Here is a 26,409-nt window from a genome sequence, read left to right on the forward strand (position 1 = left end):
GACAGTAATGTTTCAGCTCCATTATCATCTATGGGACCACCACTGTGTACAAAGTCCATGGTTGATGGAAATGTCGTTATGTGGTGCATGACTATATGTTATAGATTATGTGAGGGTAATTGGGTTCCAAGTTCCAAGTCAAAAAATGTTTGGACCTCAACTCCTTTGTTAGCAAATTAGACCCTTACAGTAGCTAGTTCCCAGGGAAGTCCCCTGAAATACTCTAAGGACCTGAATCACTGCTGAGCCAGACAGCATGTAGGAAAAGGCTCCTGGGTCTCATGTGAAGCTGGAGGGGTGCCTGCCCTGCCTAAGAGACCCATTCATCCCATCCAGCTGAGACCTTGGTGGACCCAGGACAGCTCAGCATGCTGGCAGTCAGGGACAGGAGAGCCAGAGACCGCAAGGTCCCATTCAGCCTCGGTGCGATTCAGGCCCAGTTGGGTCTCTGGTGCTAGGACTAGGTGATTTCAGAGGGAGATGGGAATTGACACATGGGCAGCAGCCCATGGCAATGGCAGAAATAACCTCGGGGCTGGAAACAGAAGCTGTAATTACAGGAGAAAACACTCACAACCAATTCCAAAAGATGACCCTTTTGCTCCCTAGAACCAGGGAAAGGAAGGAAGGGGAGGCATGCTATCCTGGTAAAAACAGGGCAGCATGAAAAATGCTGTGCAGTCAGGCTGAAAATTAAACAGATGTGAGTTTCTTTAATGCAAAAGTTTAATTATTCTGACGTTTTCCATAACTTAATCTGAGCCATCGCTTCAGCTTTAATTATGCATAATGAAATGGATTATTTACAGTAACTCACATGTCAGGAAAAACTGAGAGGTGAGAATTAGTAGCTTGGCAACTGTTGTTTATTTCTCTTTTTATCTGGCCAATGTATATTGAGTATCTACTATGTTTCGGCCCTTGCCAGGGTCCTATTAGGAAAAAATAGTGAGGCGCATTCCTGTAATATCAACACTTGGGGAGGCCGAGGTGGGAGAATCGCTTGAGCCCGGAAGTTTGAGACCAGTTTGGGCAACATAGGGAGACCTCCTCTCTACAAAAATAATTTAAAAATTAGCCTGGTGTGGTGGTGCATGCCTGTGGTCCCAGCTACTCCAGAGGCTGAGGTGGGAGGATTGCTTGAGCCCAGGAGACTGAGGCTGTAATGAGCTATGATCACACTGTTACACTCCAGCCTGGGAGACAGAGTGAGAGTGAGATTCTGTCTCCAGAAAAACAAAAAACAAAAAACAAAAAACCACACACACAAAAAGTATTTTTAAAATACATAATATGGGCCAGTTTCTTTCACTTCTTTCTCTTGTGTATTGCTTGAGATGATACTGTGTAGCAGGTATTATTTTCCCTGATTTACATAAGTGAGTGGAACTGAGATTCTGAAAGGTTAGGTAAATTGCCTAAGGTCACATAGCAAAACTCCATTTTGTTTTGTTTTTTTGTTACCATCTATGTGCTTCAAACAGAGAACTATAGACTAACTTTCCTAATCTTACTACCTTTCCTTCATGCTTTATACAGGAAAAGTCAACTTTTCTTAAGGGAAACGTTGTTATTTTGAGCAGGAAAGTAAATGACAGAAATTGTACTTTGGCGAAATTAACCTAAGTTTCTGTAGGATGTGCTGTGGGCCAGAGCCCAGGCCAGAGGCAAGGACCTTAAGCCAGGGCAGTAGCAGCAAGCCTGGGAAGGGGTCTGGCAGGAGGCACTTGGAGGCTGGAAAGGGCTTGTCAAATGTTTGGATGTGGTGGAGGGGAAGAGCAGCCTTGCCACCCTAGGTTTGGGATGCAGGGGACACAGGGGACACTGGCAGGCGGCTTGGCCTGGGTCAAACCCGTCACTCTCTGAGCTCTTCTTGCTTGGCACCCTTGCAAATAAACACCTTCCTTTCTATTGCTGCAGAAACCTCGGTGTGGATATCTGGTTTTACTGCACCGGGTGAGCGGACCCCAGTTTGGTTCCACAACACTGTCTCCCTCTATCCCTCGTTGGTGACTTCCGTGTAGCAGGTGCCAAAAGCCGGTTCATTTGTGGGGCATGTGTGTAGTTTTCAGAGTGCCTGTGGGATCTCGTCCAGACCGGGAGGTTCTGACTCAACTCCCCACCTTCTTCACTGCATTCCTGCCCCCAGCCTTGGGTTGCTGCGCTCTCCTCCCCTGGCAGAGGAATGGGAGAGATGGTCCAAGCCTAGCTGCCTTCCACTGTGCACACTACTTCTCTCACTGCACCATGTCAAGGGGACAGGCCAGTCCTCGGCCATCCTCTCTCTGCTCTGCTGTTGCTCCTTCTCAGTAGAGACTAGACCCCAGCCTGCATTTGTTCACATGGCACATCTTGGGCCCTGGCACAGGGCTGTGTGGAACAGAAAGACATCGTGAAGGGCAACCTGCATCACTCGCCAGTGGGCGGAAGCCTCACAACTCCAGTAATCTTCCTTCGCAGGCTTCTTCGAGGGCTGGAGGGGCAGTGGTGAGGGGCGGAATCAGAGGGCAGGGTCTTCCACCTCAGGTCAGCCTCGAGGAGGGGTCTGCTCCCAGCTGTCAGATCTTGTCTTTAGAACAAGTGCCAGTTAATTCCCAAGTCTGAGTTCTACTCATTGATTCAGGACAGCAGAATAACTCCCACTTCCCAGCCCTGTTTCTGGGAATGATCACAAGCCTGGCTGCAGGGCGACTGACACCATTGTGGGCGGACTAAGCATGTCCCGCTCTTACTGTCGTCTCCATGTCTCAGCTTTCTCTTTTGCCTTCTCTTTTGGAGCTCTCGGTTGAGGCACTTGGTGAGTGTGGACTTTTAAGGTGAACTCTGAGCTGACCAGGACTGGCTGGTTGGTCTTTTCGGTACCATGCAGTCACAGAAGCAGGTAATCAAAGAACAAACAGTCCTGTGGTGTTTGGAGTCCCTCTTGGCTACTATCAAAGCCTCTGTTTGATTTCTTACATGGCAACAAAACCAGGAGGAGAAGCTGAGTGGCGTCTGGAATAAACTTTGGGTACAGACGGGATTCAGGCTGTGGCTAATGTGCTGGAAGCACACACAGTTATGACCATCAAGTATGCAAGAAACAATCATTCTCCTGGCTCTCCTGGGTGCCATGTCAGGTGGGAACTCAATTTTGCTTTGAAACCTTGCTTGCCTACTTGGTCTGCATAATGCCATTGTATGACAATGTCCCCCCAAAAGGAAATTGCCCCTGGGAGGCTTGTTCAACTGAGGGCTTAGCTGCAATAATGAATGAGGTGATGCAGTTCCAGGGAGCCCTGGGGGACCGGGTAGGAGCCCTGGAGAAGAGAGATGCTTAAAGAGCCTAATCTAATCTATGTTGGTGGTAACCCTCTTGGGTTAACCGGCCTGCATTTGGTAGTCCTCCTGAGATCTAAGGTTGGGAAAATAGTGTTGGTAGCAGAGCTTTGTGTGTATGTCAAGTGAGTCTTTGTGGAGATTCTGGCCCTTCTCTGGAGCCTCGTAGGGCAACTTGAGGTTGACAAACGATCCTGTGAGGAAAGTGAGCAACTGAGGGGGTGTCTTCCTCTTGAACAAAGAAAGCACCTTCTGATAGAAGGGCCAAAGACTCAATCTAGTGATCCTTTTACTCCCCCTTCCTCATTCAAGGGCATCAAGATTCTTAGATGATCTTTTTTATGTCAGCTTGGATTATTGAAATTGAGCTTTTAAAATTAAATGTTATTTCTGAATAGGTAGTATATGCATAATGTATAGAATTTAATTATGTTAAATTTGCAAATTAATTTAGGGATAATTTACATCTTTGATGAATTATGTAGTAAAATACTTAGAAGAGTGTCTGAGTACATAGCAAATGCTTAGTAAGTGTTAGTGAGTATTATTTATGATCTTGAGTCTTCCTAATCCAAGAACAGGGTTCTAGATACTTGTTTGAGTCTTCATTTGTTTTTCTTAGGAGTATTTTGAGGTTTCCTTCATAGAGATTTGGCACATTCTGATTATGGTTATTTCTAGTTATTTTACTTTTTCTTTTTTTACATTTGTAAATGGAATCTCTTCTTCCCTACATCTTTCAACTGGTTATTGTATGACATATGGAAATCTATTAACAAATGATCTTACTATTTGGCATGGTTTTTCAGGTGATTCTCATGAATTTTCCACATTTGAAAAAATGAACATTTATATTCTTTTTCTCCTATTTCTATAGCTCCTATTTTTTTCTTGTCTAACTGCCAGGCCTGGACATTCTGATCTTATTAAATAATGACAAGAGTGTAAATTCCTGTCTTGTTTTCCATTAAGCATGATGTTAACTTTTGGTGTGGGAGAGAAATGTTTTATATGTTAAGGAGGTGGCTTTTATTCTTGTTAATATAAGAATATTAGAGTATTTATTTCTAAATAAAAATATAATAAGTAAAACTAAATGTAAGAATATTTCAGTACTTATTTCTAAATAAAAATAGATTTTTAAATCAAACGTTTTTTCAAGATCTATGAAAATGACGATTTAATTTTCCTCTTCGATATGCTAATAAGATAAATAAATAACTGGGTTTCCTAATATTGAGCCCGCTTCTATCTTGGGCTTTTCAACTCAGCAGAGGGCAGGATAACCTGTGAATGTGAAGTGGGCCATAAGCAGTTCAGACTGTCACTTGAAGTAAACATTTCAGATTTCCCCCAGAAATATGGGCTTTTAGGGCCATAATCATTTGAGTCGAGGTGACTTTTATTGTCACTGGGGAAAGAGTGAGGTTAGGAAGAATCCAATTTCTTACACTGAACACTATCATTTGGAACTTTATCAGAAGTGTGAAAGGGATAGATCACAAAGGTTTGCAAGAAATACTTGAGATTTCTTATTTAAAACACACAATAGAATCCCTTAGGTCAAATCTTATTTTTTGGAAGGGCTGCTGTGACACAAACTGTTTCTCTCTCATCTTCTTTTGTGAGTCTGAGAACCTGGTCATTACCCTCACACTCCAACACCTGGGCTACAGAGGATTCTAGCGGGGCAGCCACATCAGCACCCCTTCAGGGTATTGGAAGCAGGCATTACTGTAATAATCTCAAATAAAGTAACATACAGTAAAAAATTAGCCGGGCATGAAGGTGGGTGCCTATAATCCTAGCTACTCAGGAGGCTGAGGCAGGAGAATCGCTTGAACCCAGGAGGTAGAGGTTACAGTGAGCTGAGATTGCACCATTGCACCCCAGCCTGGGCAACAGAGCGAGACTCCATCTCAAATAAATAAATAAATAAAGTAACATAAAGTATCCTCTTTCCTTTCATGGGGTCTAACTCCTATGCTTCTTTCAAGGCCCAGCTGAAGCCCCATCCCTCCCATGGAGCCTTCCTGGATTGACCTAGCTCTTGGGGAGTGCTCCTGCTGTTGCACCCTGGAGCTCCTCCTGCCTGCACATGGACTGCATGCCAAGAGTTCAGTCCAGCACCTAATACAGATTCAGTGCTCAGCTAAAAGTGGCATGAGCTATCATACTGTAATTCATCTGTTACATGGCCATTTCTGCCTCTTCAACTAGAATGTCAGCCCTGCAATAACAGATTTCATATATCTTATTGCTCATTGTCCCTGTGTGCCACATATCTAGAGGGTATCCAATACATATTTGCTGTTTTTATTTTCATACTTTTTGAGTCTGGTATGGTTTTTTCCCCACATTTACTGATCCACCCCAAATGTAGAGCTTTAGATCTTTTTCCTGCTTGATATTGACATTTAAATTAGCTTCTGTCCTTTCCAGCTCCTATGAAGATGAGTTTCCCTTTGTGAAGCTATAGTGCCCATTCCACCAACAGCTTACAAAGGGAGGCTCTACAAGAATACAAACTAGACAAAACTCTCAATTGCCCCAGTGCAAAGAATTGAGACAAAGCAGTATTCTGGCTCCATCAGTCCCAAAGGATCACATGTGAGTCCCAGAAGAGGAAGGACCTAGAGAAGGACCCTTGGTATTTTTAAATCCACTGCATGCAGAAGCTGTCTATGTTTTGAAGAAGCATCCAAGGAACCAGCTTTTGTATTACCCTCCTGGAAATGAAAAATGCCAGGGTATTTAATGAAAGAAGGGATCCTTGGGAGCTAGAAGATTCGCATGGACATGAAAAGGTACCAAACCCATCGAACTGAGTTTGTCCACAAGCTCTGGGCAAGAGGCAATCACAGCTTTCTTCAGCTCATCATCTGTACCTGCTAGCCAGGGTTCTCTGCTAGCCAGTGTTGGGAAATCAAAGGCCTGAGACTGAGTTTCTTATTCTTGGGAATTAAAGTGTAAATGCTTCTCAATGCTCTCATATATGAAAAGGCTGGAAGATGCAATCCATTTCTAGAAAGTCTTTCTATCAGCCAATTAACCCTATATATAGGACCCAAAGAATGTTGCAAGAGGTTTCTACTTTTTCCATCATGTCACTTTCCTGTTCAGAGTCACCTCAGAAGAACAAAAGACAGTCCCTTCTCTTAGCTCTTCTTTGCCCATGGCAACCTCACCCCCAGCCCAAGCAGTCAGTCAGTCACTGGAATCCATCCACTTTCGCCTCTGTGTAGTTGGAAGAGATTTGAAAGAAACAAGCCTTTCTCAGGCCCACCCCATGGTGATGTTCTAAGATAAACACATCTGTTTCTTGCCAATTATGACCTAGCTGGTACAAAATTAATCGCAGTTTTGGTAAAAACCACAATTACTTTTACACCAACCTAACATAACGTACAGAATCACTAACTGGATCACCTTTTCTTCTATGTCCTATAAAGGGCTCTTTTCTGTTAATCTTGCTTGGCCTGGATTGTCCCTTGTTCCCCCCAAAAAAGGGGGTGGGTGAACATCCCATTCAGGAAGGGGTATATATTGTGGAAATTAAAGAAATAGGAAAAAGTTGCATATGTTGAAACAACATTTGACAATGCTCTATAGTTTACTGAGAATATGCATTTTCTTCTCTTTCTTTCTCTTTTTTTTTTTTTTTTTTTTCTTGAGACGGAGTCTTGCTCTGTTGCCCAGGCTGGAGTGCAGTGGCGCAATCTGGGCTCACTACAGCCTCCACCTCCCGGTTCAAGTGATTCTCCTGCTTCAGCCTCCCAAGTAGCTGGGATTACAGGCAGCTGCCACCACACACTGCTAATTTTTGTATTTTTAGTAAGGTGGGGTTTCACCATGTTGGCCAGGCTAGTCTCAAACTCCTAACCTCAGGTGATCCACCCGGTTCAGCCTCCCAAAGTGCTGGGATTACAGGTGTGAGCCACCGTGCCTGGCTGAGCATATGCATTTTCTTATGTGGTATCTGTGCTGTAAGAATAAGTTTCCATAGGCCTGATATTAGCCTGAACTTTTCTGCTGAAGTTCTTGCATCACACTAACCCCTGGTCAAGGCATGAAGCATGCTGATTAATAGTGTTGCTTTGTAACCATGGGTTCTAGGAGTTTCTGAATGGTTTGTAGCAGCTTGTAAGCATTGTTTATTGACAACAGTGAGATCGATTATTTGCACCTGGTGTGGATGAGGACCTTCCATGGGTTCTGCTGTTGAGACCAGTTATATAACAAGAATATACCTACAGCAAAATAGAAAGAAAATCCCAGCAAAGACTCCATAATTCCAAGACATTTGTGCATACATTGGCAGTGCGTGATCCAAGAAAATGCATTCTTCCGTCCCATAGAGAAAAGACAACAGTAAGAGCCTAGCCTGCACCTGGCCTCTGTGGATCTCTTGCCGAGGCAGCCTTCAGCTGTATCCTTACTTTCATGTTGTTGCTATGCTGTATCCTTTTTCTGTAATGAAACTGTAGATTTGTAAGCATTGTCATTTGGGTCCCATGAGTCTTCTTTAGCAATGGGACCCTGTTTAGTGGCTACTGTTAATGTAGCACTACAGCCCAGAGAAGTCAAGGGACCAGCCTAAGGTCACACAGTCAAGTAGTGGCAAAGCTAAGGCTTGAAGCCAGGGGTCTGATTCCAAATCTCTTGTTCTTTTCACAGAACTGATCTTGTTCACTGCCGTTTGATTAGGTACTAGAGAGAATGAAGAGGTAGCTATTGAGTGATGGTCTCAATGAGTCCTGCTCTGTGTATTGAAAGCAGAGCTCTATGTTAGAGCAGCTACACCCCAAGAAGATGGCATCACCCCACATTCTTGACCCACATCTCCACTTCTGGTGTCAGAGATCTAGGGTGGCCAACTTCCTCCTCTCTGAGACTGTGGAAGCCTTAATTATCCCAACATAAGCTCCCAGGGTGGCCCCATTGGTCCATTTCTGGAGAGGCAGTGATTCAAGGGAGACAAATGAGCACATCATGCATACAGATCTCAGCCACAAGCAAGATGTTTCAGTGGGCCCCGTGGCTGACAATAAATCTTTTGCATGCTCTTTCTTTTCCAAAGTACATGCTTCAAGCAATTCTAGTTCGATTCTTAATTAAGATGCATGTGTAAGTCAAATTCCATTAAAGCCTCCTTCTTGCTTTCTAACACTCAGACCACCAAAGAAACCCTGGAAGACCAGCAATGGAAGGAAAGTATGCAGTATTTTAGGGAGAGCTGGCACCTGGCCTCTAATCTTCCCTCTGCCATTGACCAGATGGGTGCCTTTGGAGACACTGCTTAAGCTTACCAGTATAACAGATGGCTTTAACATTTTGTGAATATTGTATCTTATTAATTACTCTATTTTTAGGGTATGGACCCTAGTCACTTATTATTCTTGTTATTGCTATTAGTACTCCTACTACTTCTTTTACAAATAGCAATAGAGCTGGAGAAACTGGGTTTTGAATTAAGGTCAGGAGAACCCAGCTTTGCTATCTTTTTAAAAAAATCAGTATCCCCAGCACTTTGGGAGGCCGAGGCAGGAGGATCACGAGGTCAGGAGATCAAGACCATCCTGGCTAACATGGTGAAACCCTGTCTCTACTAAAAATACAAAACATTAGCCAGGCGTGGTGGCGGGTGCTTGTGGTCCCAGCTGCTCAGGAGGCTGAGGCAGGAGAATGACATGCACCTGGGAGGCAGAGGTTGCCATGAGCCGAGATTGCAGCACTGCACTCCAGCCTGGGCGACAGAGCGAGACTCTGTTTAAAAGAAAAAAAAAAATCAGCATCACTAGGACATCTGCCTCAAAGTTTTAAGGATTCATTTGCATGACCCTGGCACACATGGCCTTGCCCTGGGAAGACAGGCCACCCTGAAAAAAAGACCATTTCTAGCAAGAATATCGGCAGAAAGGGCATATCCAAGGACAGTCTGGCTTTCGCCATACATGGGACAGGCAGTTCCCAATAAAAATTGCTTGAGAGTCACTGCTATATCAACTTCTCAAAAATATCTCCCTCACTGCCATTCAAAATACGACCATTCAAGGAGGAAGATGAAAAACTCTCTGATTTAAGGAGACATCTCTGATTTAAGGAGACATCATGGAGCTGTCCTTGGATTCAGAAGCCTGGGATTGGAATGCTGGATCTTTCATAGAATTAGTCTCTCAGATCCAGGAATTATCAAAGTTATGATCAATTCAAGAAAATCAGTGGATATACTTCTAGCAAAGCAAACCAGGAACTATCACCAGGCAATATTTGGGGAGTATGGCTTCTCTACAGCCCAGCTCCCTAAAGGAGCTGCACTAAGGTTGGGAGCCACCGTGAACTCCCCACTTGGGGTGAGGCTGTGGAGAGCCCTGAGTGGAGCTTAGCAAGTCCCTCCTACCCAAGCTCACACCACGCTCACACTCCAGCTCAATTCTTTGTGTTGTTCCAAAAACAGCCTCTTACAAATCACATCATCCAGATCTAACATCTAGGTTGAAGGTCAATTTTTTACCAGCTCCCACAGCCATGTTGTTGCAGTGTCCCAGGGTCACTGAATAACTACGATGCATCCCTTGTGCATGGTCATGTGACAGGCATGGAGTGACTGACTGTCTGTAGTAGGTATGTGTAGTCTGTCAGCTACAAGATCCACATGCCATGAACCAGGGCCCTCCATGACTGCTTCCTGAGCTTAAAATCTCAGATGTGTGCAATGGGGACAGCAATACCTATGTTGGAGGATTGTGCTGGGATTAAGGGGATCAGGCAGTCAAGGAGCTAGCATGATGCCAGCTGAGCAGGTGCTTGGTAAATGAAGTGGGTACTTATTTTAGTCTATTCATTTGGGCTAGGCACTACCTTACCCTAGGCTATTATTGATAAAAACATAGCAAGTTCTAACTTTGCTTGTTGCCTGGAGGGGCATGAGTCACTGGGGAGGTTTGGAAGGGGCAAGGGAAGAATATGGGTGAGAAGATGGGCATCCCATGAGACAGACTGCCAACCTTCCATTTCCTGTACTGCTGTGCTGGTCTTGCTGAACAGTGAGGGAGCACTCTCATGAACAGCTCAGAGAGCTGCCCTGGTGACTTTCACTCGTGAGAAAAGAGAATGGGAGGGAATTATGCCCCAAATACCCAACCCGTCAAAGCAATAGATTATTTTGCTCATTTTGAAAAACTATTTTTGAGAGTTTTGTCTCAAATACTTCAATCATACTCTTTCCTTCCTGGTTTTTATCATAAGAATGCTATAATATTAAAGTCAATTGTAAAAGATTTTTAAAAATCTACTCATATTCGCATCACCCTAAACTTTAGCTGTTTTGATATTTCTGAGTCCTTGCACAGTCCTTGTCCATAAAACTTGATAATTCTGAGAGTGACAATAACTTATGCATTATGCATTTTAGCCTCTAAACTAAATAAGATGACTTTAGATTTATAAAAGCTTGTATCAGTGAATGTGCTTATATTTCAATTTTTTCCTCTTTTCTGTTTATTCCTCTGCACTCACCCCACCATGCACCAACTGAAATAAAACATCCTGGTTTGTTTGTTCCTAGAACATTTATACCTTTCAGCAGAACAGAATCTTCTACTGTCCCTACCCACCCCGTGCCTCCTACTTGTTCAGGGTTTTCTTCTCAGGGTCTGATGGCAGCCAAGATTGGGAAGCTGGCTGGGAAGGGGTACCTGTGTAAATCTTGGTTATTTATTATTTGCTGTGTGAATTTCAGTTCAGTTTCCCCATCTGTAAAATGATGACATTAATACCTGTCTGAGAGGTAAATAAAATACAGGATTTTACATTTTGCACTTATTTGTAACATTGGATAAATGATCATTGTATTCATTTCCTAGGGCTGCTGTAACAAACTACCACAAATTGGGTGCCTTGAAAATAACAGAAATTTATTCTGTCACAGCTCAGGAGACCAAAAATCTACAATCAAGGTATTGGCAGGGTTGGTTCCTGCTGGGGGCTCTGAGGGAATATCTGCTCCATGTCTACCTCCTAGCTTCTGCGTTTGCTTTCCATTCCCGGGCTTGTAGCTGCGTCACTCCAGTCTCTGCCTCCATTATATCACGGCCTTTTCCCTTCTGTGCATGTCGTGTCTTCTTATGAGGACATTGGCCACTGGATTTAGGACCCACCCTCATCCAGTATGACTGCCTCTCAACTAATTACACCCACAGAGACTATTTCCAAATAAGATCATTCTTGGCTGGGCATGGTGGCTCACACCTGTAATCCCAGCACTTTTGGAAGCTGAGGCGGGTGGATCACTTGAGGCCAGGAGTCCAAGACCAGCCTGGCCAACATGGTGAAACCCCATCTCTCTCAAAAATACACAAATTAGCCTGGCATGGTGGAATACACTTGTAATCACAGCTGCTTGGGAGGCTGAGGCACAAGAATCGCTTGAACCCAGGAGGCAGAGGTTGCAGTGAGCCGAGATCTTGCCAGCCTGGGTGGCAGAGTGAGACTGTCTCAAAAAAACAAAAACAAATAAGGTCATTCTTCAGTTCTGGGTGGACATGAATCTTTTAGGGACACTGTTCAACCCACAACAGTAACTATCATCATGGAAGCATGTGAGAACACAGCTTGTTCCTTTTATCTGCACTGGCAAAGTCTTGCAGTGTCATGCACCTTAGAATGATACCAAGGCTTTCCTGGAAGAAATGTGCTTTCTCTTAAATTGCAAAATTCCCTGCCTGTAAGGCAGCCCAAGGCAATTCACATGCTGTCCCTGAGCCTCTTGTTTTCTCCTCTGTGGAATGATTGTTAATTTACCAACCAAGAAATACTGCTTGGCCCTCCACATGATGCCTGCAGAGTCCGATAATAACCAAAAATTGTCCTTGAGATTACTAATGGATGTGGAGAGATTTACCATGATTTTGGTGTTCTCCAGTCATGCACACTCAATTCTCAGATGACCTCTAGATCACTGACACGGAGAAGGAAAACAAACTCTTGTAAGCTACAGGGCCCTGGCAAGAGAGATGACATTTTCAGGCAACGTCTGTCTCCTAAGGTGTCACAGTTCTCTTTCCCTGCTCTTCCCAAAGGCTGGGAGAAAAGAGAAGAGAAGCAGGGAGACAAGAGAAAAGCAGCAGCTTTATTTACTGAGTGACAGAAGCAGATTTCTTGGTTGTTTGGTGGTGGTTGTTTTCTTGGCTCCCAGAAGATCTCACATATCCATTGCCAGCACTTGGCAAGAGCATTTGTTCTTGGGGAGTGACCAGCTCCCATCGTCACCCCGAGCTACGAATTGAAACCACAAACCAAGCTGTTAAGTCCCTGTTCCCAGCAAAAGGCTTTGCGTTCATGTCATCCTGCACCCTTTTTACTCCACAGGGGGAGAAGCACTACACCTAATCCTCTTACCTGCTGTAGGCAACGTGGCAGAGAATTCTCTACCTGGGACTTCAGTGCACAAGTTTTCTGTGAAGTTGTCAGCATCACTGTCACCTGTGATCCCACGATTTCCCCAGATAATCAACTCAAATCCCCTCACTGAAGCCTTCAGGGTGATTCAGCTGTCAGGCACCTACTTTGAAGTAAGCAACAACTTACCAACATGGGTGTTGTCTGCAAAGAGGTGATCCTGAAAATGAGGGTGGATGGGATTCCAGATAGGTGATTAATTCCTCCATTCTGGTTTAATCTTCCCTCTTGTAAGATCCAGAAGTCCTGTTTGAGATATCCTAGGGCCTTCTGTGCTAAGATGCCTGTGTAGCCTTTGGACCTTCTCCACTCCATACAGTTCACATAAGCATTATACTCAATGTGTTGCAAATAGAAGGCTGCTTCTTCTTGCCTCCACCCCTCACAGGACATCAGGTGTTAGGTGTGCCTACAGTATCTAAATCCTTTGGGTGGAGTAGTTTGGATATTGATCTCCTTAAAAGCCATGCCCTGATGAACTTGTGTCTAGTGATTCTGCTTTCCTATGAGTCTGATTTTTTCGGAAGATAATCTAAGAGGAGACTTGTTTAATTAAAAAGCCATACACCCTTTAATAAAAATATAAGTCTAACTGTCCAGCCCTACCATGTGAATGTTTCCTCTTGGATAATTCAGAGCCAACCATCGGCATTCAAGAGGCATGCCTCTGCTGCTCTGTTTTCTAGTTTGTCATTTGACTCTTTTCCAAAGCTGTCACTTGCCTAAAGCAGGGACAAGCCTGCTTCTTGCATGCTTTCCACTGGTAACCGCAGAGGACTTCTAAGGTGTCTTTAGGGTCCCATGTCTGGCTCTGCCTATTTTTTCAGTATTCCCTGCCCCTACCTCCTTCCTCAACTGGCCTGGGAAACTCCTGCTGTTATCATCAGCTCTGCCATTGGTCCAACCTGCCATTCCTCTGGGTCATGAGTCAGGGTTACTTCCCTGAGGTTCCCACCAGGTGCTCTTAAACTCAGCTTATCATTAATCACTAGGGGAGCTTGGAAAAAGCATGCATACTGGGGCCCTGTAGCAGACCTGCGGAACCCATGACTCGAGGCCAGAGCCCAGATTTCTGGTATTCTCATCACCCCGGGGGAGCCCTCGGGGAGGTAAGGCGCACACAGTCAGTCTACATTGCAGCATGCGGTTTACACTCCTGGGTCCCAGATGCTGGTTCTGTGACTGAACTGCCCTCTCCACTGACTCCCTAGACATCCAGCTTGTCTTTAACAGCTGCTGCTGCTCCTCAGTTCCTGTAAGCCTTGTCAATTTCTTACCCTCATACAGCGAGTTGTGTACACTAGGTACTGTTGACAGTGCTTTGCATGTGTTTGCTTTTCTCATCTCAAAACATAAGGATTGTATCTATCTTATAACCTCCTTTTCACAGATGGGGAAAATGAAGCACAGAGAGGTTATGTAATTTACCCTGGGTTGCACAGCTAGTAGGTAGCTGAAATTGGAAGCCAGGCAGTCTGGCTCCAGTGCTCTCATTTTAAAAAACAGCTTTATTGTGTATAATTCACACAGCATATAGTCTAGCCATTTAAATTGTACAATTCAGTAGTTTTTAGTATATTCACAGTCATGCAAGCATCACCACAATCTAATTTTAGAATATTTTCATCACCTCAAAACAAAACCCTGTACCCATTAGCAGTCACTCACCTATTCCCTCATCCCCTCAATCCCTGGCAACCACTAATCTACTTTGTCTTTATGGATTTGCCTATTCTGGACATTTCCTATGAATGGAATCATTATAGTATGCTGTCTTTAATGACTGACTTCTTTCACTTAGCATAAACTTCCAGGGGTTACCCATATTGTAGCCTGGATCAGTACTTCATTGCTTTTTATGGCTGAATTATATTATATTCCATATTTTGTTTTTTCATTCATCAATTGACAGACATGTGGGTTGTCTTCATGTGGGAGTTCTCCTCCTCAGCATTTATGGTCTACAGCCTTTACTGATGAAAATGACCATGCTCCTTTGAATTTGCAGAGAGGCTCCAAGGCACATTCACATACCTGATCTCTTTTTTTTTTTTTTGAGATAGAGTTTCACTATGCTGCCCAGGCTGCACTTGCATTCCTGGACTCAAGTGATCCTCTCACCTCAGCCTCCCCAGTAGCTGAGACTACAGGCACTGCACCACCACACGCAATTTGATCTCCTGATTGTTACAACTAACATTAATATCATCACTATTTAGAAATGTTTTATTCCTATTTTAGATATAACAGAGATGCAGCAAGTTTAAATGATTTATCTGAGATCATATAGCTATAAAAGGTAAAATAAGAACTTCATTCAGTCTCCTGATTTCCAGTCCCAGGCTTTCTGTCATATTGCCATGCACATCTATCGCTGTTTGGGTGAGCTCTCAACTCTGTCTTCATGGGACCTGCTCTTCTCACATTCCATGGGATTCAAGCAGGGTTGTCAATCAAGGAAGAATTCCATCCTGTTCCTAACCTCTAGAAAGGGCAGATTGCTTAGTACCTCAACTCAGCTAGGCTCAAGTGTTTGGTGTACCTTCCTAGTCACATGCACTCCTTGCACCACACTCCACAGTTGCGTACAACCCTGTGTTGGTACTAAGATGGCCACAGTTTCACAACTCATGAAACTGTTCTTAAGAACTGATTGCTTCTCCCCAGAAACTACTCAACATCATCTACCATCTCTCCAAGAAGATCCTGCTTTCCAACCGAAATCACTCACAAGAGTTACTCCTGCAGCCTTCCAGACATGAAAATCTCTGTGGCAGAACCTGGCCCCTCCTTTGATAGCCTTGACTTTCTGGAGGATGGCAAGTCTAGGTCACCATTTCTTGTGACTCATTTGTACTTTCTGAGGGTAAACTCCAAATTATGCAAGAGGCCAAGCCTCATTGGGACACAGCTATTGAGACTTCTGGTGGTGTAGGGAGTGGTGAGGAGGGGTAATGATAATAATGAGGAGGAGGATGCTAACATTTCATTAACAAGGCATTTACCATATGCCAGCAATTTCCCTAAATATTTTGTGAAGGCATTCATCTAATCCTCATAAGAATGCTGTGAAGTGATGTACTGTTATTTGCACACTGAAGACGGGAAAACTGAGGCATAGAGTGGTTGAGCAACTTGCCCAAGTTCACACAGCTAGGAGATGGCAGGCTTGAGATTTGCAATCAGGCAGGCTGTTCCAAGAATCCTTGTTCATAGCCCTCATACTGCACTGGTTTGCTATTGCCCAGCAAGAGGGATGTTGGATCCTCATTCAGCCACTTGTAGCTAATCATGGGTCAAGGGTATTCTCCTGGAGCAGCACCAGAAGCATAGCTTAAGAGGCCAGGGAGGAGTGACTGCCAGCTGGCTGTGGAAAGAGGGGCTCTCTGAGATCCTCTGGAGGCCAGCACATGCCCCTCTCATTTGTCCATCTCTGAGCCTGACTCCTCTCTTTTCCCATCTACCGTCGTGAGCACTGTGGCCTACAAATGTGCTCGGCCTTATCCAGAACAACCTCAAATTTAACATGCCTAAAGCAACACTTACTGTCTTCCGCTAAAACTCTGTGGCAAGATTGCCCACAACCAAATTGAGGCTCCACCACTCCCAGCTATGATCTTAGGAGAGCTCCTTCGCCTCCCTCTCCTAGTTAATCTCCTTAAATGTGAAATGGAGGAAGTTTTATCAACCTATGGTCATTGTGATAATTAAATGAAATGCTCCACAAAATGACTTGGCAAGTGTGGCACAAAAATGCTCAATAAATGCCGGTAACAACAACAACAACAAGAACAGTTTTTCCATTTGCATTGAGAGCAACCTCATTCTTCTGGTTCCAAGATACAACTTTTTTGGACCATTTTTTCACTGTTCTATTTCCTTCCTCTGGGGTGTGAGAGCTACTCCCCAAGGAGAAGAGGCTGGCAACAGGTAATACTGAGGTCAAGGATCTATCCAAGCTTGGCGTGCAGGAGGGGGCTCCAGGCTTAGCAGGGAGCCAGGGTGTAAATCAGGAAGCCAGGGTGTAAATCATGACAGTGGATCATCTCAACAGAAGTCCACCTGCTTTAGTGGACATATATTCCTCGAACAGTTTTTGACTACTTAATGATTAGAAAAGACACCATTGCAGAGTGTTTGCTCAGTGCCAGACAGTCTTCTAAGTACTTCCCATAGATTAGCTCATTGAATCCTCATAACCCAAAAAGTAGGTGTTATTATCTCCATTTTACAGATGGGAAAACTGAGGCATAGGAAAGTCAAGCAATGGGAAGACTGGGCTTTGAAGCCAGTCAGTTTGGCTCCAGCGTCTATGTGTTTGACCCCTGTGCTGCCCCTCATTACCATGTGCCCAGCATAGAGACCAGTTCATCTCCACTTATGTGCCTCCTAGGCTGCTTCTGTTCACCGGTAGACACAAGAATACGTCTATCCACCCCCCAACAATCCTCCATACCCTCTTCCTTCACCACAAGTACTCATTCACATCTGTGGCCCTGTTCTCCTCTTAACCAACCTAGAACTTGCAGCGTCCGACACAATACCTACCAACTCCTCCACGAAGCCTTCCCCAGCTAAACACAGTTCACAGTGAACTTTTCTCTCCTTCAGTTTCCATAGTACCTTAACCTAGCTTTTTAATACCTTGTATCATTCTTCAGCTGTTTAACTAGGGCAATGATTATTTCCCTAGTTACAATCACATGGAAACAAACTCAGGGAAAGGGAAGGTGATTTTCCCAAGGCCACCCAGAAGTTCAGTGGTGGAAATGGAATTAGAGCCAAGTTCTGTCTTCACTGCAAGATGCTGAATGTCTCATCATCTGGCCCCAATCATATTAATAACTAAAAGGTTATATTGGCATAATTAAGGACATGCATGGAATTTAGTCCTCAGTGTCCCGAAGGGCTCCAGGCTTTCTGGGAGTTCAAGGCTCTAAGTTGCTGGGAGTCTGTGCCTATAGATACGAAGAGTCACAGGCTGGTCTCCTGTTGGTTTGAGCAGGACCCTCCCAACACAGACCACCAGAGTTCCTGCTGGCAATAGCTCTAGATTCTGGTGATGTCTCTCTGGCCCTGGTTCCTCACATCTCTCCCACATCTCCAAAATACTGATAGTGCAGACAACAAAAGCTCCTGACAATGGAAGAATGTATGGAAAGGCACAAAGAAAGTGAACAGTCTGTTGATTAAGTAAATATCATTACTTACGTAGATGTATCTTTCACCTCTTGTTTATTTTTGGATGTGGCTCTGGGAAAACTAGAATGAAGTGATGAGTCAAGATATCACTTAACGGCAATCCCAGGAAAGCTCAGTATTCTTTCTTAACAATGAGGAAATCCAACTATATTCAGGGTAGTTAAAGGATTTTTCTAGGAGCCTACCCCCAAGTAGTGGAGGGCTTTCTGTTTTTTAATTATCAGGCTTTCCATCTCCAGTCAATTGCATCAGAATGTCTCCTATTTTTCTTTCCTAGGAAATGCAGCATCACATGCAGGAGTCCCTTTGGTGAAGTATCATAGAGCTTATGTTGGAAAGACTAAGGCAAAACAACTGGTTCCTCTGACAGTGAAAGAATGCTGGTTTCCGGGATGCCAGATGCTTCCTTCCTAGGAATATTCCTTTGCAAAGTGCATGCATGCAAAACAGATCTTCTTTCACAAGGTTACTAAGAATTTTGCACTTCGTGTCAGGTTGTCACCACTGGGAAGGAACAACTAGATTTTGGAACAGAACCAAACATATTTGATTTGCAGATTTATGTGAAGGATGAGGTTGGTGTCACAGACCTGCAAGTCCTGACCTTCCAGGTAACAGATGTGAACGAGCCACCCCAGTTTCAAGGCAACTTGGCGGAAGGTAGGATACACCAGGATGTGCACTGCAGCCCAGACGGTGGCATCAGGGAGGGCCCTGGGGGACAGAGAGAAACAAAAAGAAAATAAACAAACAGCTGTTTCCCTGGAAAAGGCAGCTGCTTAATGAGCAGGGAATAAATGAAATGTCCTCCAGCTCAACACTCCCAATCATAATGCAAAGCCCTTTACAGGCAGGGTTTCTCCTGGTCCCCTCCCAGTCCCGGGCAGGAAACTGAAGCTCGGAGAGAGACCTCGAGTGGATCATTGTGGAGGAACCTGGCTGAGCCGCCCCTAGGTTCATCCCTGTGTACCCCAGTCACTGACTGGCTTGTTCATTCTCCCCATGGACTCTCACTCCTTGAGGGCAGTGTGTGTCTGCTACAATAGGGACAATGTAAGGGACCAAAGTACACAGTAACTAACATCTTACAGGATCTCCCCCAAGCTCATGGCTTTAAGCACCATCTCTATTCTGACAACTTTCAAGTCTGTCATTTCAGTCCAGGTTCTGCCCTGAACTGTGGCAGTCATAACACACATATCCACCTTTCTCACCCAGCATCTCCACGGATGTTTAACAGACAGCACAAACTTAACGTGCTTCTGAACCAAACTCCTGGCTTCCTCTTCACCCTCCACCCTGCACTCCCCACCCAAATCTGCTTCTCCTGTATCTTTCCCATTTTGGTTAGCAGTAACTCCATCCTTCCTGTTGCTTGGACCAAGCCTTGAGTCATCCTTGACTCCTCTCTCTTTCACACTTGACATGAAATCCATTAGGAAATCTTGCCAGCTTCTAAATATACCCAGAACCTGACCCCGCCCTAGTGTCTGCATCACTACCACCATGGTCCAAGCCACTCATCCCTTCTCACCTGGATTGTTGCAATGGCTGGCAGCTGGCCTCCCAGCCCCGCTGCAGTCTGTTTTCCATACAGCAGCCAGGGGGATCCTATTAAAACATCAGTTAAATCAAGGCACTCTGCTTAAAACCCTACAAGAAATTCCCGTCTCACTCAAAGGGAGTCTTCTTAAGAACCCATTAAATCTGGCAAGCTGCCTACATTCCTTACCCTCCCACCCCTCCTCCTTTCCCCTTCTCCCCCTCAGTCCCTGTGACCCAGTCTCTGGCTCCCTTACTGACCTGGGAATGCCTCAGACATGACCCTACCTCAGCATTTTGCTTTTGCTGATTCCTCTGCCTCCCCTCCTATCTCCTGGCCCTTCCTCGTTTCTTTAAGGCCAGGTGCAGTGGCTCATACCTGTAATCACAGCACTTTGGGAGGCCAAGGTGGGAGTATTGCTTAAGGTCAGGAGTTCAAGACCAGCCTGGGCAACAGGGTGAAACCCTAACTCTACAAAAAATACCAGTATTAGCCAGGTGTGGTGGCAGGTACCTGTAGTTCCAGCTTCTCAGGAGGCTGAGGTGGGAGGATCACTTGAACCTGGCAGGTCGAGGCTGCAGTGAGCTGTGTTTGTGCCACTGCACTCCAACCTGGGTGGCAAGGCAAGAACCTACCTCAAAAAAAAAAAAAAAAAAAAAATATCTTGACAAGTGTCATGCCCTTCCCCGCTACAGTGAACCTTCCATAGCCACTTTATTAAAATTGTAACCCAACTCACACTTCCTTCCCCGATATTTCTCATAATGTTTCTCACTAATATACACAGATTTTACTCAATTATTTTGCTATCCATATCTTCCCACGGAAACGGAAGTTGCTTGAGAGTAAGGTTCTGTTTTGTGAGCTGCTGTATTCCTAGTGTGTAGTCAGTGTTTGGACATAGCCCTCAGTAGATTTTTTTTTTTTTTTTTTTTTTATGAAGCATGAGACTGTCAAAAAGGGAGTGAAAGCTCAAGCTTAGATGTAAGGCATCTAGATTTGAATTTTGATTCTATCATGTCCTAGCTAGGACAACTTCATAGCTTCCCCGAGTCTCAGTGTTCTCATTTGAAAAGCACTAATTACACTAAAAGAATAAATACAATAGCTGCTTTATATTAACAGAACTGTTACGAAGATGAAAATAGAAAATGTATGTTAAGTCCTCAGCATGGTGCCCCCAAAACAGTGAGTTACTTTTTTTTTTTCTTTTTTTCTTTTTTTTTTTTTTTGAGATGGAGTCTCGCTCTGTGGCCCAGGCTGGAGTGCAGTGGCGCAATCTCAGCTCACTGCAAGCTCCGCCTCCCGGGTTCACACCATTCTCCTGCCTCAGCCTCCCAAATAGGTGGGACTACAGGCTCCCGCCACCACGCCTGGCTAATTTTTTGTACTTTTAGTAGAGACGGGGTTTCATCGTGTTAGCCAGGATGGTCTCGATCTCCTGACCTCGTGATCCGCCCACCTCGGGCTCCCAAAGTGCTGGGATCACAGGCATGAGCCACCGCGCCCGGCCAAGTTACTTTTCATATTGTCCGTCATCACTCAGAAAAAAGAAAATGCCCCAATGAGAGCTCTGTGGCCCCTCGGTCAGTGCTGGTACCGCCTGCTCCTCCCTCCTCCCGCATCACCGTGAAAAACTCTGAAACAGATGAAATCAATTTTTGGTTCCTCCCTTGAGCCTCTGTAGCCCTCCCCTACTTATTCTGTCTATCTCTGTTCCGCTGTAAGGTCCCTCATTTCAGCGGCTCATTTCTGCGGAGTTGCTAAGTGTCCTTAAAGGGGTAACTTAGCACAGTTGAGGAGGGATTTGCACATTAAAGTGGATTCAGCACATGGGGAGCCTCACACCAGAGGTTCCTACCTGGGTTCACTTCCCAACTCTCTGCCTCTTCACCTCCTCCTTTCCCCAACTCAAACAGCATCACCCTGGAGCACCTCTCAACAGAGGACATGAATGCAGACTCGGTACCCGCTTGGCCAACCCTAGCACTTTATGAATTCCCCTAAATGGATCCACGCAGGACAGTTGGCCAGTGGTCTTGCTCATGGATTTTTTTATTGCGTTCTTGGCCCCACGATGCCAATGCGCTTGATTCCCTTGGTTGTGTACAGCTGCCCTGATTTTGGAATTTCCCCATTTTTGCTTTAATAAGATGTTTCTTATTCCACTTTGGACACTGGTATAGGTCTACACCTCTACGTAGTAGAAGGAGCAAACCCTGGATTCATTTACCAGGTTGAGGCCTTTGATCCAGAAGACACAAGCCAAAACATTCCCCTTGGTGTAAGTGTCCTTATATGGAAGAGGTGGTGTTTGTCTGTGTTAGGTTAGACACAGGAGCCTGCTGTCCTGAGTCTTGGTGGGGTGTGTTTGGGCGTGGCAATCGGGGGAATGTGCTGTCCACTTTCAAACGCAGTGTATGCGGGATAGTTGGAATGAATAAAGGGGCTCTGGGGCCAGACACTCTAGAGTGGATTTGTGGCTCTGTGTGATCTAGGCCAATCTGTTACCTCTCTAAGCTTTAGTTTCTTCATCTGTAAACCAAGAAGAGTATCAGCACCTATCGCAGTAGAGAAGCTGTGAGTATTACGCAGACAATGCATGTAAAACCATTTAGTGCAGTGCCTGGCATATCATAACTGCTCAATATTTTAAAAATCAAAGCTGATAAAAACCAGCTTTATTTTAAAATCATAAAATGTACACCCCAAATCCAAGCATTTACATACCTTTCTCAAGATATGAAGCCAAGCTGCTTAGAGCCAAGTTTAAAAAATGAAAAGAGGCCAGATGCGGCGGCTCATGCCTGTAATCCCAAGATAGGAGGATGGGTTGAACCCAGGAGTTTGATACCAGCCTGGGCAACATAGTGAGACCTCATCTCTACAAAAAATAAAAAAAATAGCTGGGCATGGTGGTGTGTGCCTGTAATTCCAGCTACTCGGGAGGCTGAGGTGGGAGGATCACTTCAGCCTAGGAATTTGAGACTACAGTGAACTATGATCATGACACTGCACTCCAGCCTGGGCAATAGAGCAAGACCCTGTCTCAAAAATAAATAAAAAAATAAATAAAAGTTAAAGAGTCCACAGAATTCTAGGTTGTAGAGCAGGAGATTGGGTCCTGGGAATTGCCTCATGGTTCAATCTGAGACAGCAGATGTCTCTTCTCTCCCTTCTTAATCAGTTTTCTTAATGTAGCTACTAGTGGGGCAACTGTAACCACCAATTCTCAGGTGAAGCCTCTTAGTTGGTCCCTGGGAGTGGATGCCTTAGCTCCTGGCTCCGCCCACTAACATGCCCTGTGCACACACTGCAGCTGAGCAGCCCGGGTTGGAGAGGGGAAAAAAAGGCGAATCCCACCCAACTAACTTTGGAGCAGGAAACCCTTCTGCCGACCCTGCCTTACACAGAATACTTGAAATATGACACTCGGGGAATTGGTAACACCAGGAGGCTGTTTCTACTGTTTGTTGCATGATTTGCAGCTTCAATTGGACTACTTTTTCTAACAGGAAGAAATGAGCCTCGGGAATGCTAGGACCAATATATATAGTCTACAGACTCTGAAACAAAGCTGTTATAAAATTATTGGATACAACTTAAAGTAAGGGAATAGTCTGTTTTTATTAGAAGATGATCCTGTGTAAAAAAAAAAAAAAATCACCCATTCATTCATTAACTCATTCATTCAGAATTCATTCATGTTAATATTTGTATGAATAAATGAATATGCAAACATTTAATGGGTGTCTATATGTTAAGAGCAATCCTAGGTGCTTGAAATGCATACTTCTTAACATCCTTCTCATACTAGTTAGGAAAGTGTCTGCAAATAACAAAACTTAACCATGGGAGTGTACATGGGAACTTTTTTTCTTCTCTAATAAGTCTAGACGCAGGCAGGCAGTTCAGTACTGGTGCAGCTGCTACCATCAGGAGCCTGGGCTCTTCCTACATTTCTGTTTTTCTAAACAGAGCATGTTTGTTGGCACTGTCCTCTTTTTCTCACCTCATGATTGCGAGATGGCTGCTGCACCTCCAGGATTTACTTCTGAGTTCCATGCAGGAAGAAGAAAGAAGCAAGCAGGGAGGGATACAGGGTAGAGAAGGCAGGCCCAATCTGTCCCTTTCTTTGTCAGGAAAACAAAAACTCTTGGAAGCCCAACCCAGAGGATTTCTGCTACATCTCACTGGCCAGAACTGTGCCCTATGGCCACTTTTGCTTACTGGTGACCCAGGATTCTGGATGGAGATAAGGTCAGAAACCCAAAGTATAGCACCTCACTTACATATTTAGTTGATTTCAACATTTACAAAGAACTCTCTGTGTACCAGGCATCCTATTAGAGACTTTGGAAACAGAGTTGAGTAGGACACATTGACCTCAGGAAGTGTAAACTGAATAGCAGAGATTTATGCGTGGGGGAGAAGGAATAGCTTTTCCTCCCTTGTCAAAAAGTTTACGGCTGACACTCCTATAACAAAGGAGAGATTAACAAGAAGAGAAAAGTGTAACAAATTTGTTTAACCAAAGTTTTACATGACATGGGAGGCTTCATAAATGAAGACCCAAAGACTCCCAGGGAAAACTGTATTTTTATGCTGAAGTTCGATGAAGAATGGGCAGTCGTGTAGAATCGTAACTGGACTAAAAGGGGTATGACCTAAAGGTAATAAACTGAGGGAACTTAGCAAGGCCCTGTTTGTTCAGATTCTTCTTGGTCTGTGGTTGTAGGGTCTGGAATCCTCTAGAATCAGGTTCTTATGACCTACTTTTAGGGGTGGTAGGTCAGAGAATTCCTTTATGATCATGCTTCATGGGAGAAAGTCGGGAGAAATAGGCTTCTTGCTTCTGAGGTTTTTTTCAATTGCCAAGATGCCATATTTTGGGGTATCATGTTCTGATTTCTGACACATGCATACACTAATTACAATTCAGTATGATAATCACTGTAAAGTTTGTATAGGATCCAGTGGGGGCAAATTGGAAAGAATTTCAGTTGTGAAGACAAATATACATTTGTTTTTAAATCTCCACTTTAAATGTATCTCTCCAAATTATGCAGACAGAATAAGGTCATGGCCCCTTTAAAAACACCTCATCAATCAGGTAGTTACCCTTTCAGAGGAGGGAAAGCTGCCCAGGTGGGAAGCAACTGCAGCAGGTGTTGCTCCCTTCAGAAAAAAAAATGTACTGCCATCAAAAGCGTTCTGAGAGCAGCTGCAGGGGCTTGTGGCTTCTGCAGTGAGTTGAGGGGTTGTTTGGGGAGGGGGTACTCAGAGTTGCAGCACATAGTGTTAATGAAATATTTAACACCTGTGCTGGAACTAACAGCTGTACAGAAAGTCGACAGTCAGCCTGCAGGAGCGGTGGACATAATCTGGAAGAAAACTGTCTCAGATTAGAAAAAGGTAATAACAGTTTAGTACATAACATATTATGGGCTTTGTACTTAGACATTTTATTCTGGGCGCTTGGGGGTACTAAGTAGAAGCAAATGACATAGTTAACTTCGTAAAAGTAGAAGGGAGGTGGGTTAACTTGCTACTGACCAACTTGTGCTTCTCAACCTTGGCTGTAAATTGAAACCACTGGGAGAACTTTAAAGAACACAGATGTCTAAGTCCCACCCAGTGAAAGTCTGATGTGATTGGACTTGGATATGGCTTGGGCATCAGGACTATAAAGCCCCCAGGGAATCTAATGCATGGCCAGGGTTGAGGACTGCTGGTTTGTGATGTCATCTCCCAAAATTTCCAAGTCCCACTCCTGGAGTTTTCGAGTCTGAGTCTGCATTTCTGCATTATCTGAGAATAATTTTGCATATTTGGCAAATATCTGAGGCAATTATTCTGATGAAAAAGGCTGGGAACATTGGTTTATTTTGAGAGAGGGTCTCACCTCTATCACCCAGGCTAGAGTACACTGGTGCAATCACGGCTCACTGCAGCCTCAACTTTCCTGGCTCAGGTGATCCTTCCACCTCAGCCTTCCGAGTAGCTGGGACTACAGGTGCCCGCCATCATGCCCAGCTAATTTTTGTATTTTTTGTAGATAGTGTTTCGCTGTGTTGCCCAGGCTGGTCTCAAACTCTTGGGGTCAAGTCATCCACCTACCTTGGCCTCCCAAAGTGCTAGGATTACAGACGTGAGCCACCACACCCAATGGGAACACCGGTTTTTAAGTGTTTTGCAGGCTTTAGAAGTGTGTTCAGGCATTAGAACATACTTAGGCTGATTTTAAAAATGCAGATTCCTGGACATTGCATGAGAACGCTGAGTTTGAATGCAAACCTCCCCGGTGATTCTGATGTACCATGTACTTCGAGAACCACTGGACTGAACGAACAGGGACAGACTTTAAAACACACCAAAGCACATGCCTGAAGTGACCTAGGCTTGGTTTGTGTCTGTCATCTTAACCTGGTGGGGTCTACGAGTCACCCTGCTGGTGGGAGCAACTAGAGAATGAATAATGGATTTTTAAAAATAGCTCTAGGATGCATTTTGAAACCTCAACCCCTTTAAAATGACAAATCTTACAACTCTTCTCCAGCTTAATGAAGCTGTATCACAGTAAATGTAAAATAGGTACTAATCTGGAAGCCACTTGTATTTGCTCCCTTCTTTTTAGTGAAATTTAAAAGGCATGTGCTGGTACATTGTTTGGACCAACACTGTTGAATATTGCACCGGCTCTGTCCAGCAAAGCTATACTGTGAGCCGGAAATGAGTGCTGCATATGTAATTTTAAATGTTCTTGTAGCCACACTGAAAGTAAAACAAAAGCCGGGTGCGGTGCCTCAAGCCTGTAATCCCAGCACTTTGGGAGGCCGAGACAGGTGGATCACAAGGTCAGGAGATCGAGACCATCCTGGCTAACA

At 44.5% G+C, this 26,409-nt stretch overlaps 1 protein-coding gene across 1 annotated transcript in view; it reads left to right on the forward strand.

Moving 5' to 3' along the window:
* The first annotated feature begins 2,966 nt into the window (after positions 1–2,966).
* The window catches only part of CDHR3 (cadherin-related family member 3), a 72,568-nt gene continuing 49,125 nt past the window's right edge, over positions 2,967–26,409 (forward strand). Inside the window, 4 exon segments of the mRNA XM_011956863.1 lie at positions 2,967–3,119; positions 12,688–12,890; positions 18,474–18,639; positions 21,709–21,806. Coding sequence (XP_011812253.1) covers positions 3,074–3,119; positions 12,688–12,890; positions 18,474–18,639; positions 21,709–21,806 — 513 coding nt within the window. The 5' untranslated portion in view covers positions 2,967–3,073.

This window comes from Colobus angolensis, unplaced genomic scaffold (genome assembly GCF_000951035.1).
Source record: "Colobus angolensis palliatus isolate OR3802 unplaced genomic scaffold, Cang.pa_1.0 Scaffold427, whole genome shotgun sequence".
Classification (NCBI taxonomy): Eukaryota; Metazoa; Chordata; class Mammalia; order Primates; family Cercopithecidae; genus Colobus; species Colobus angolensis.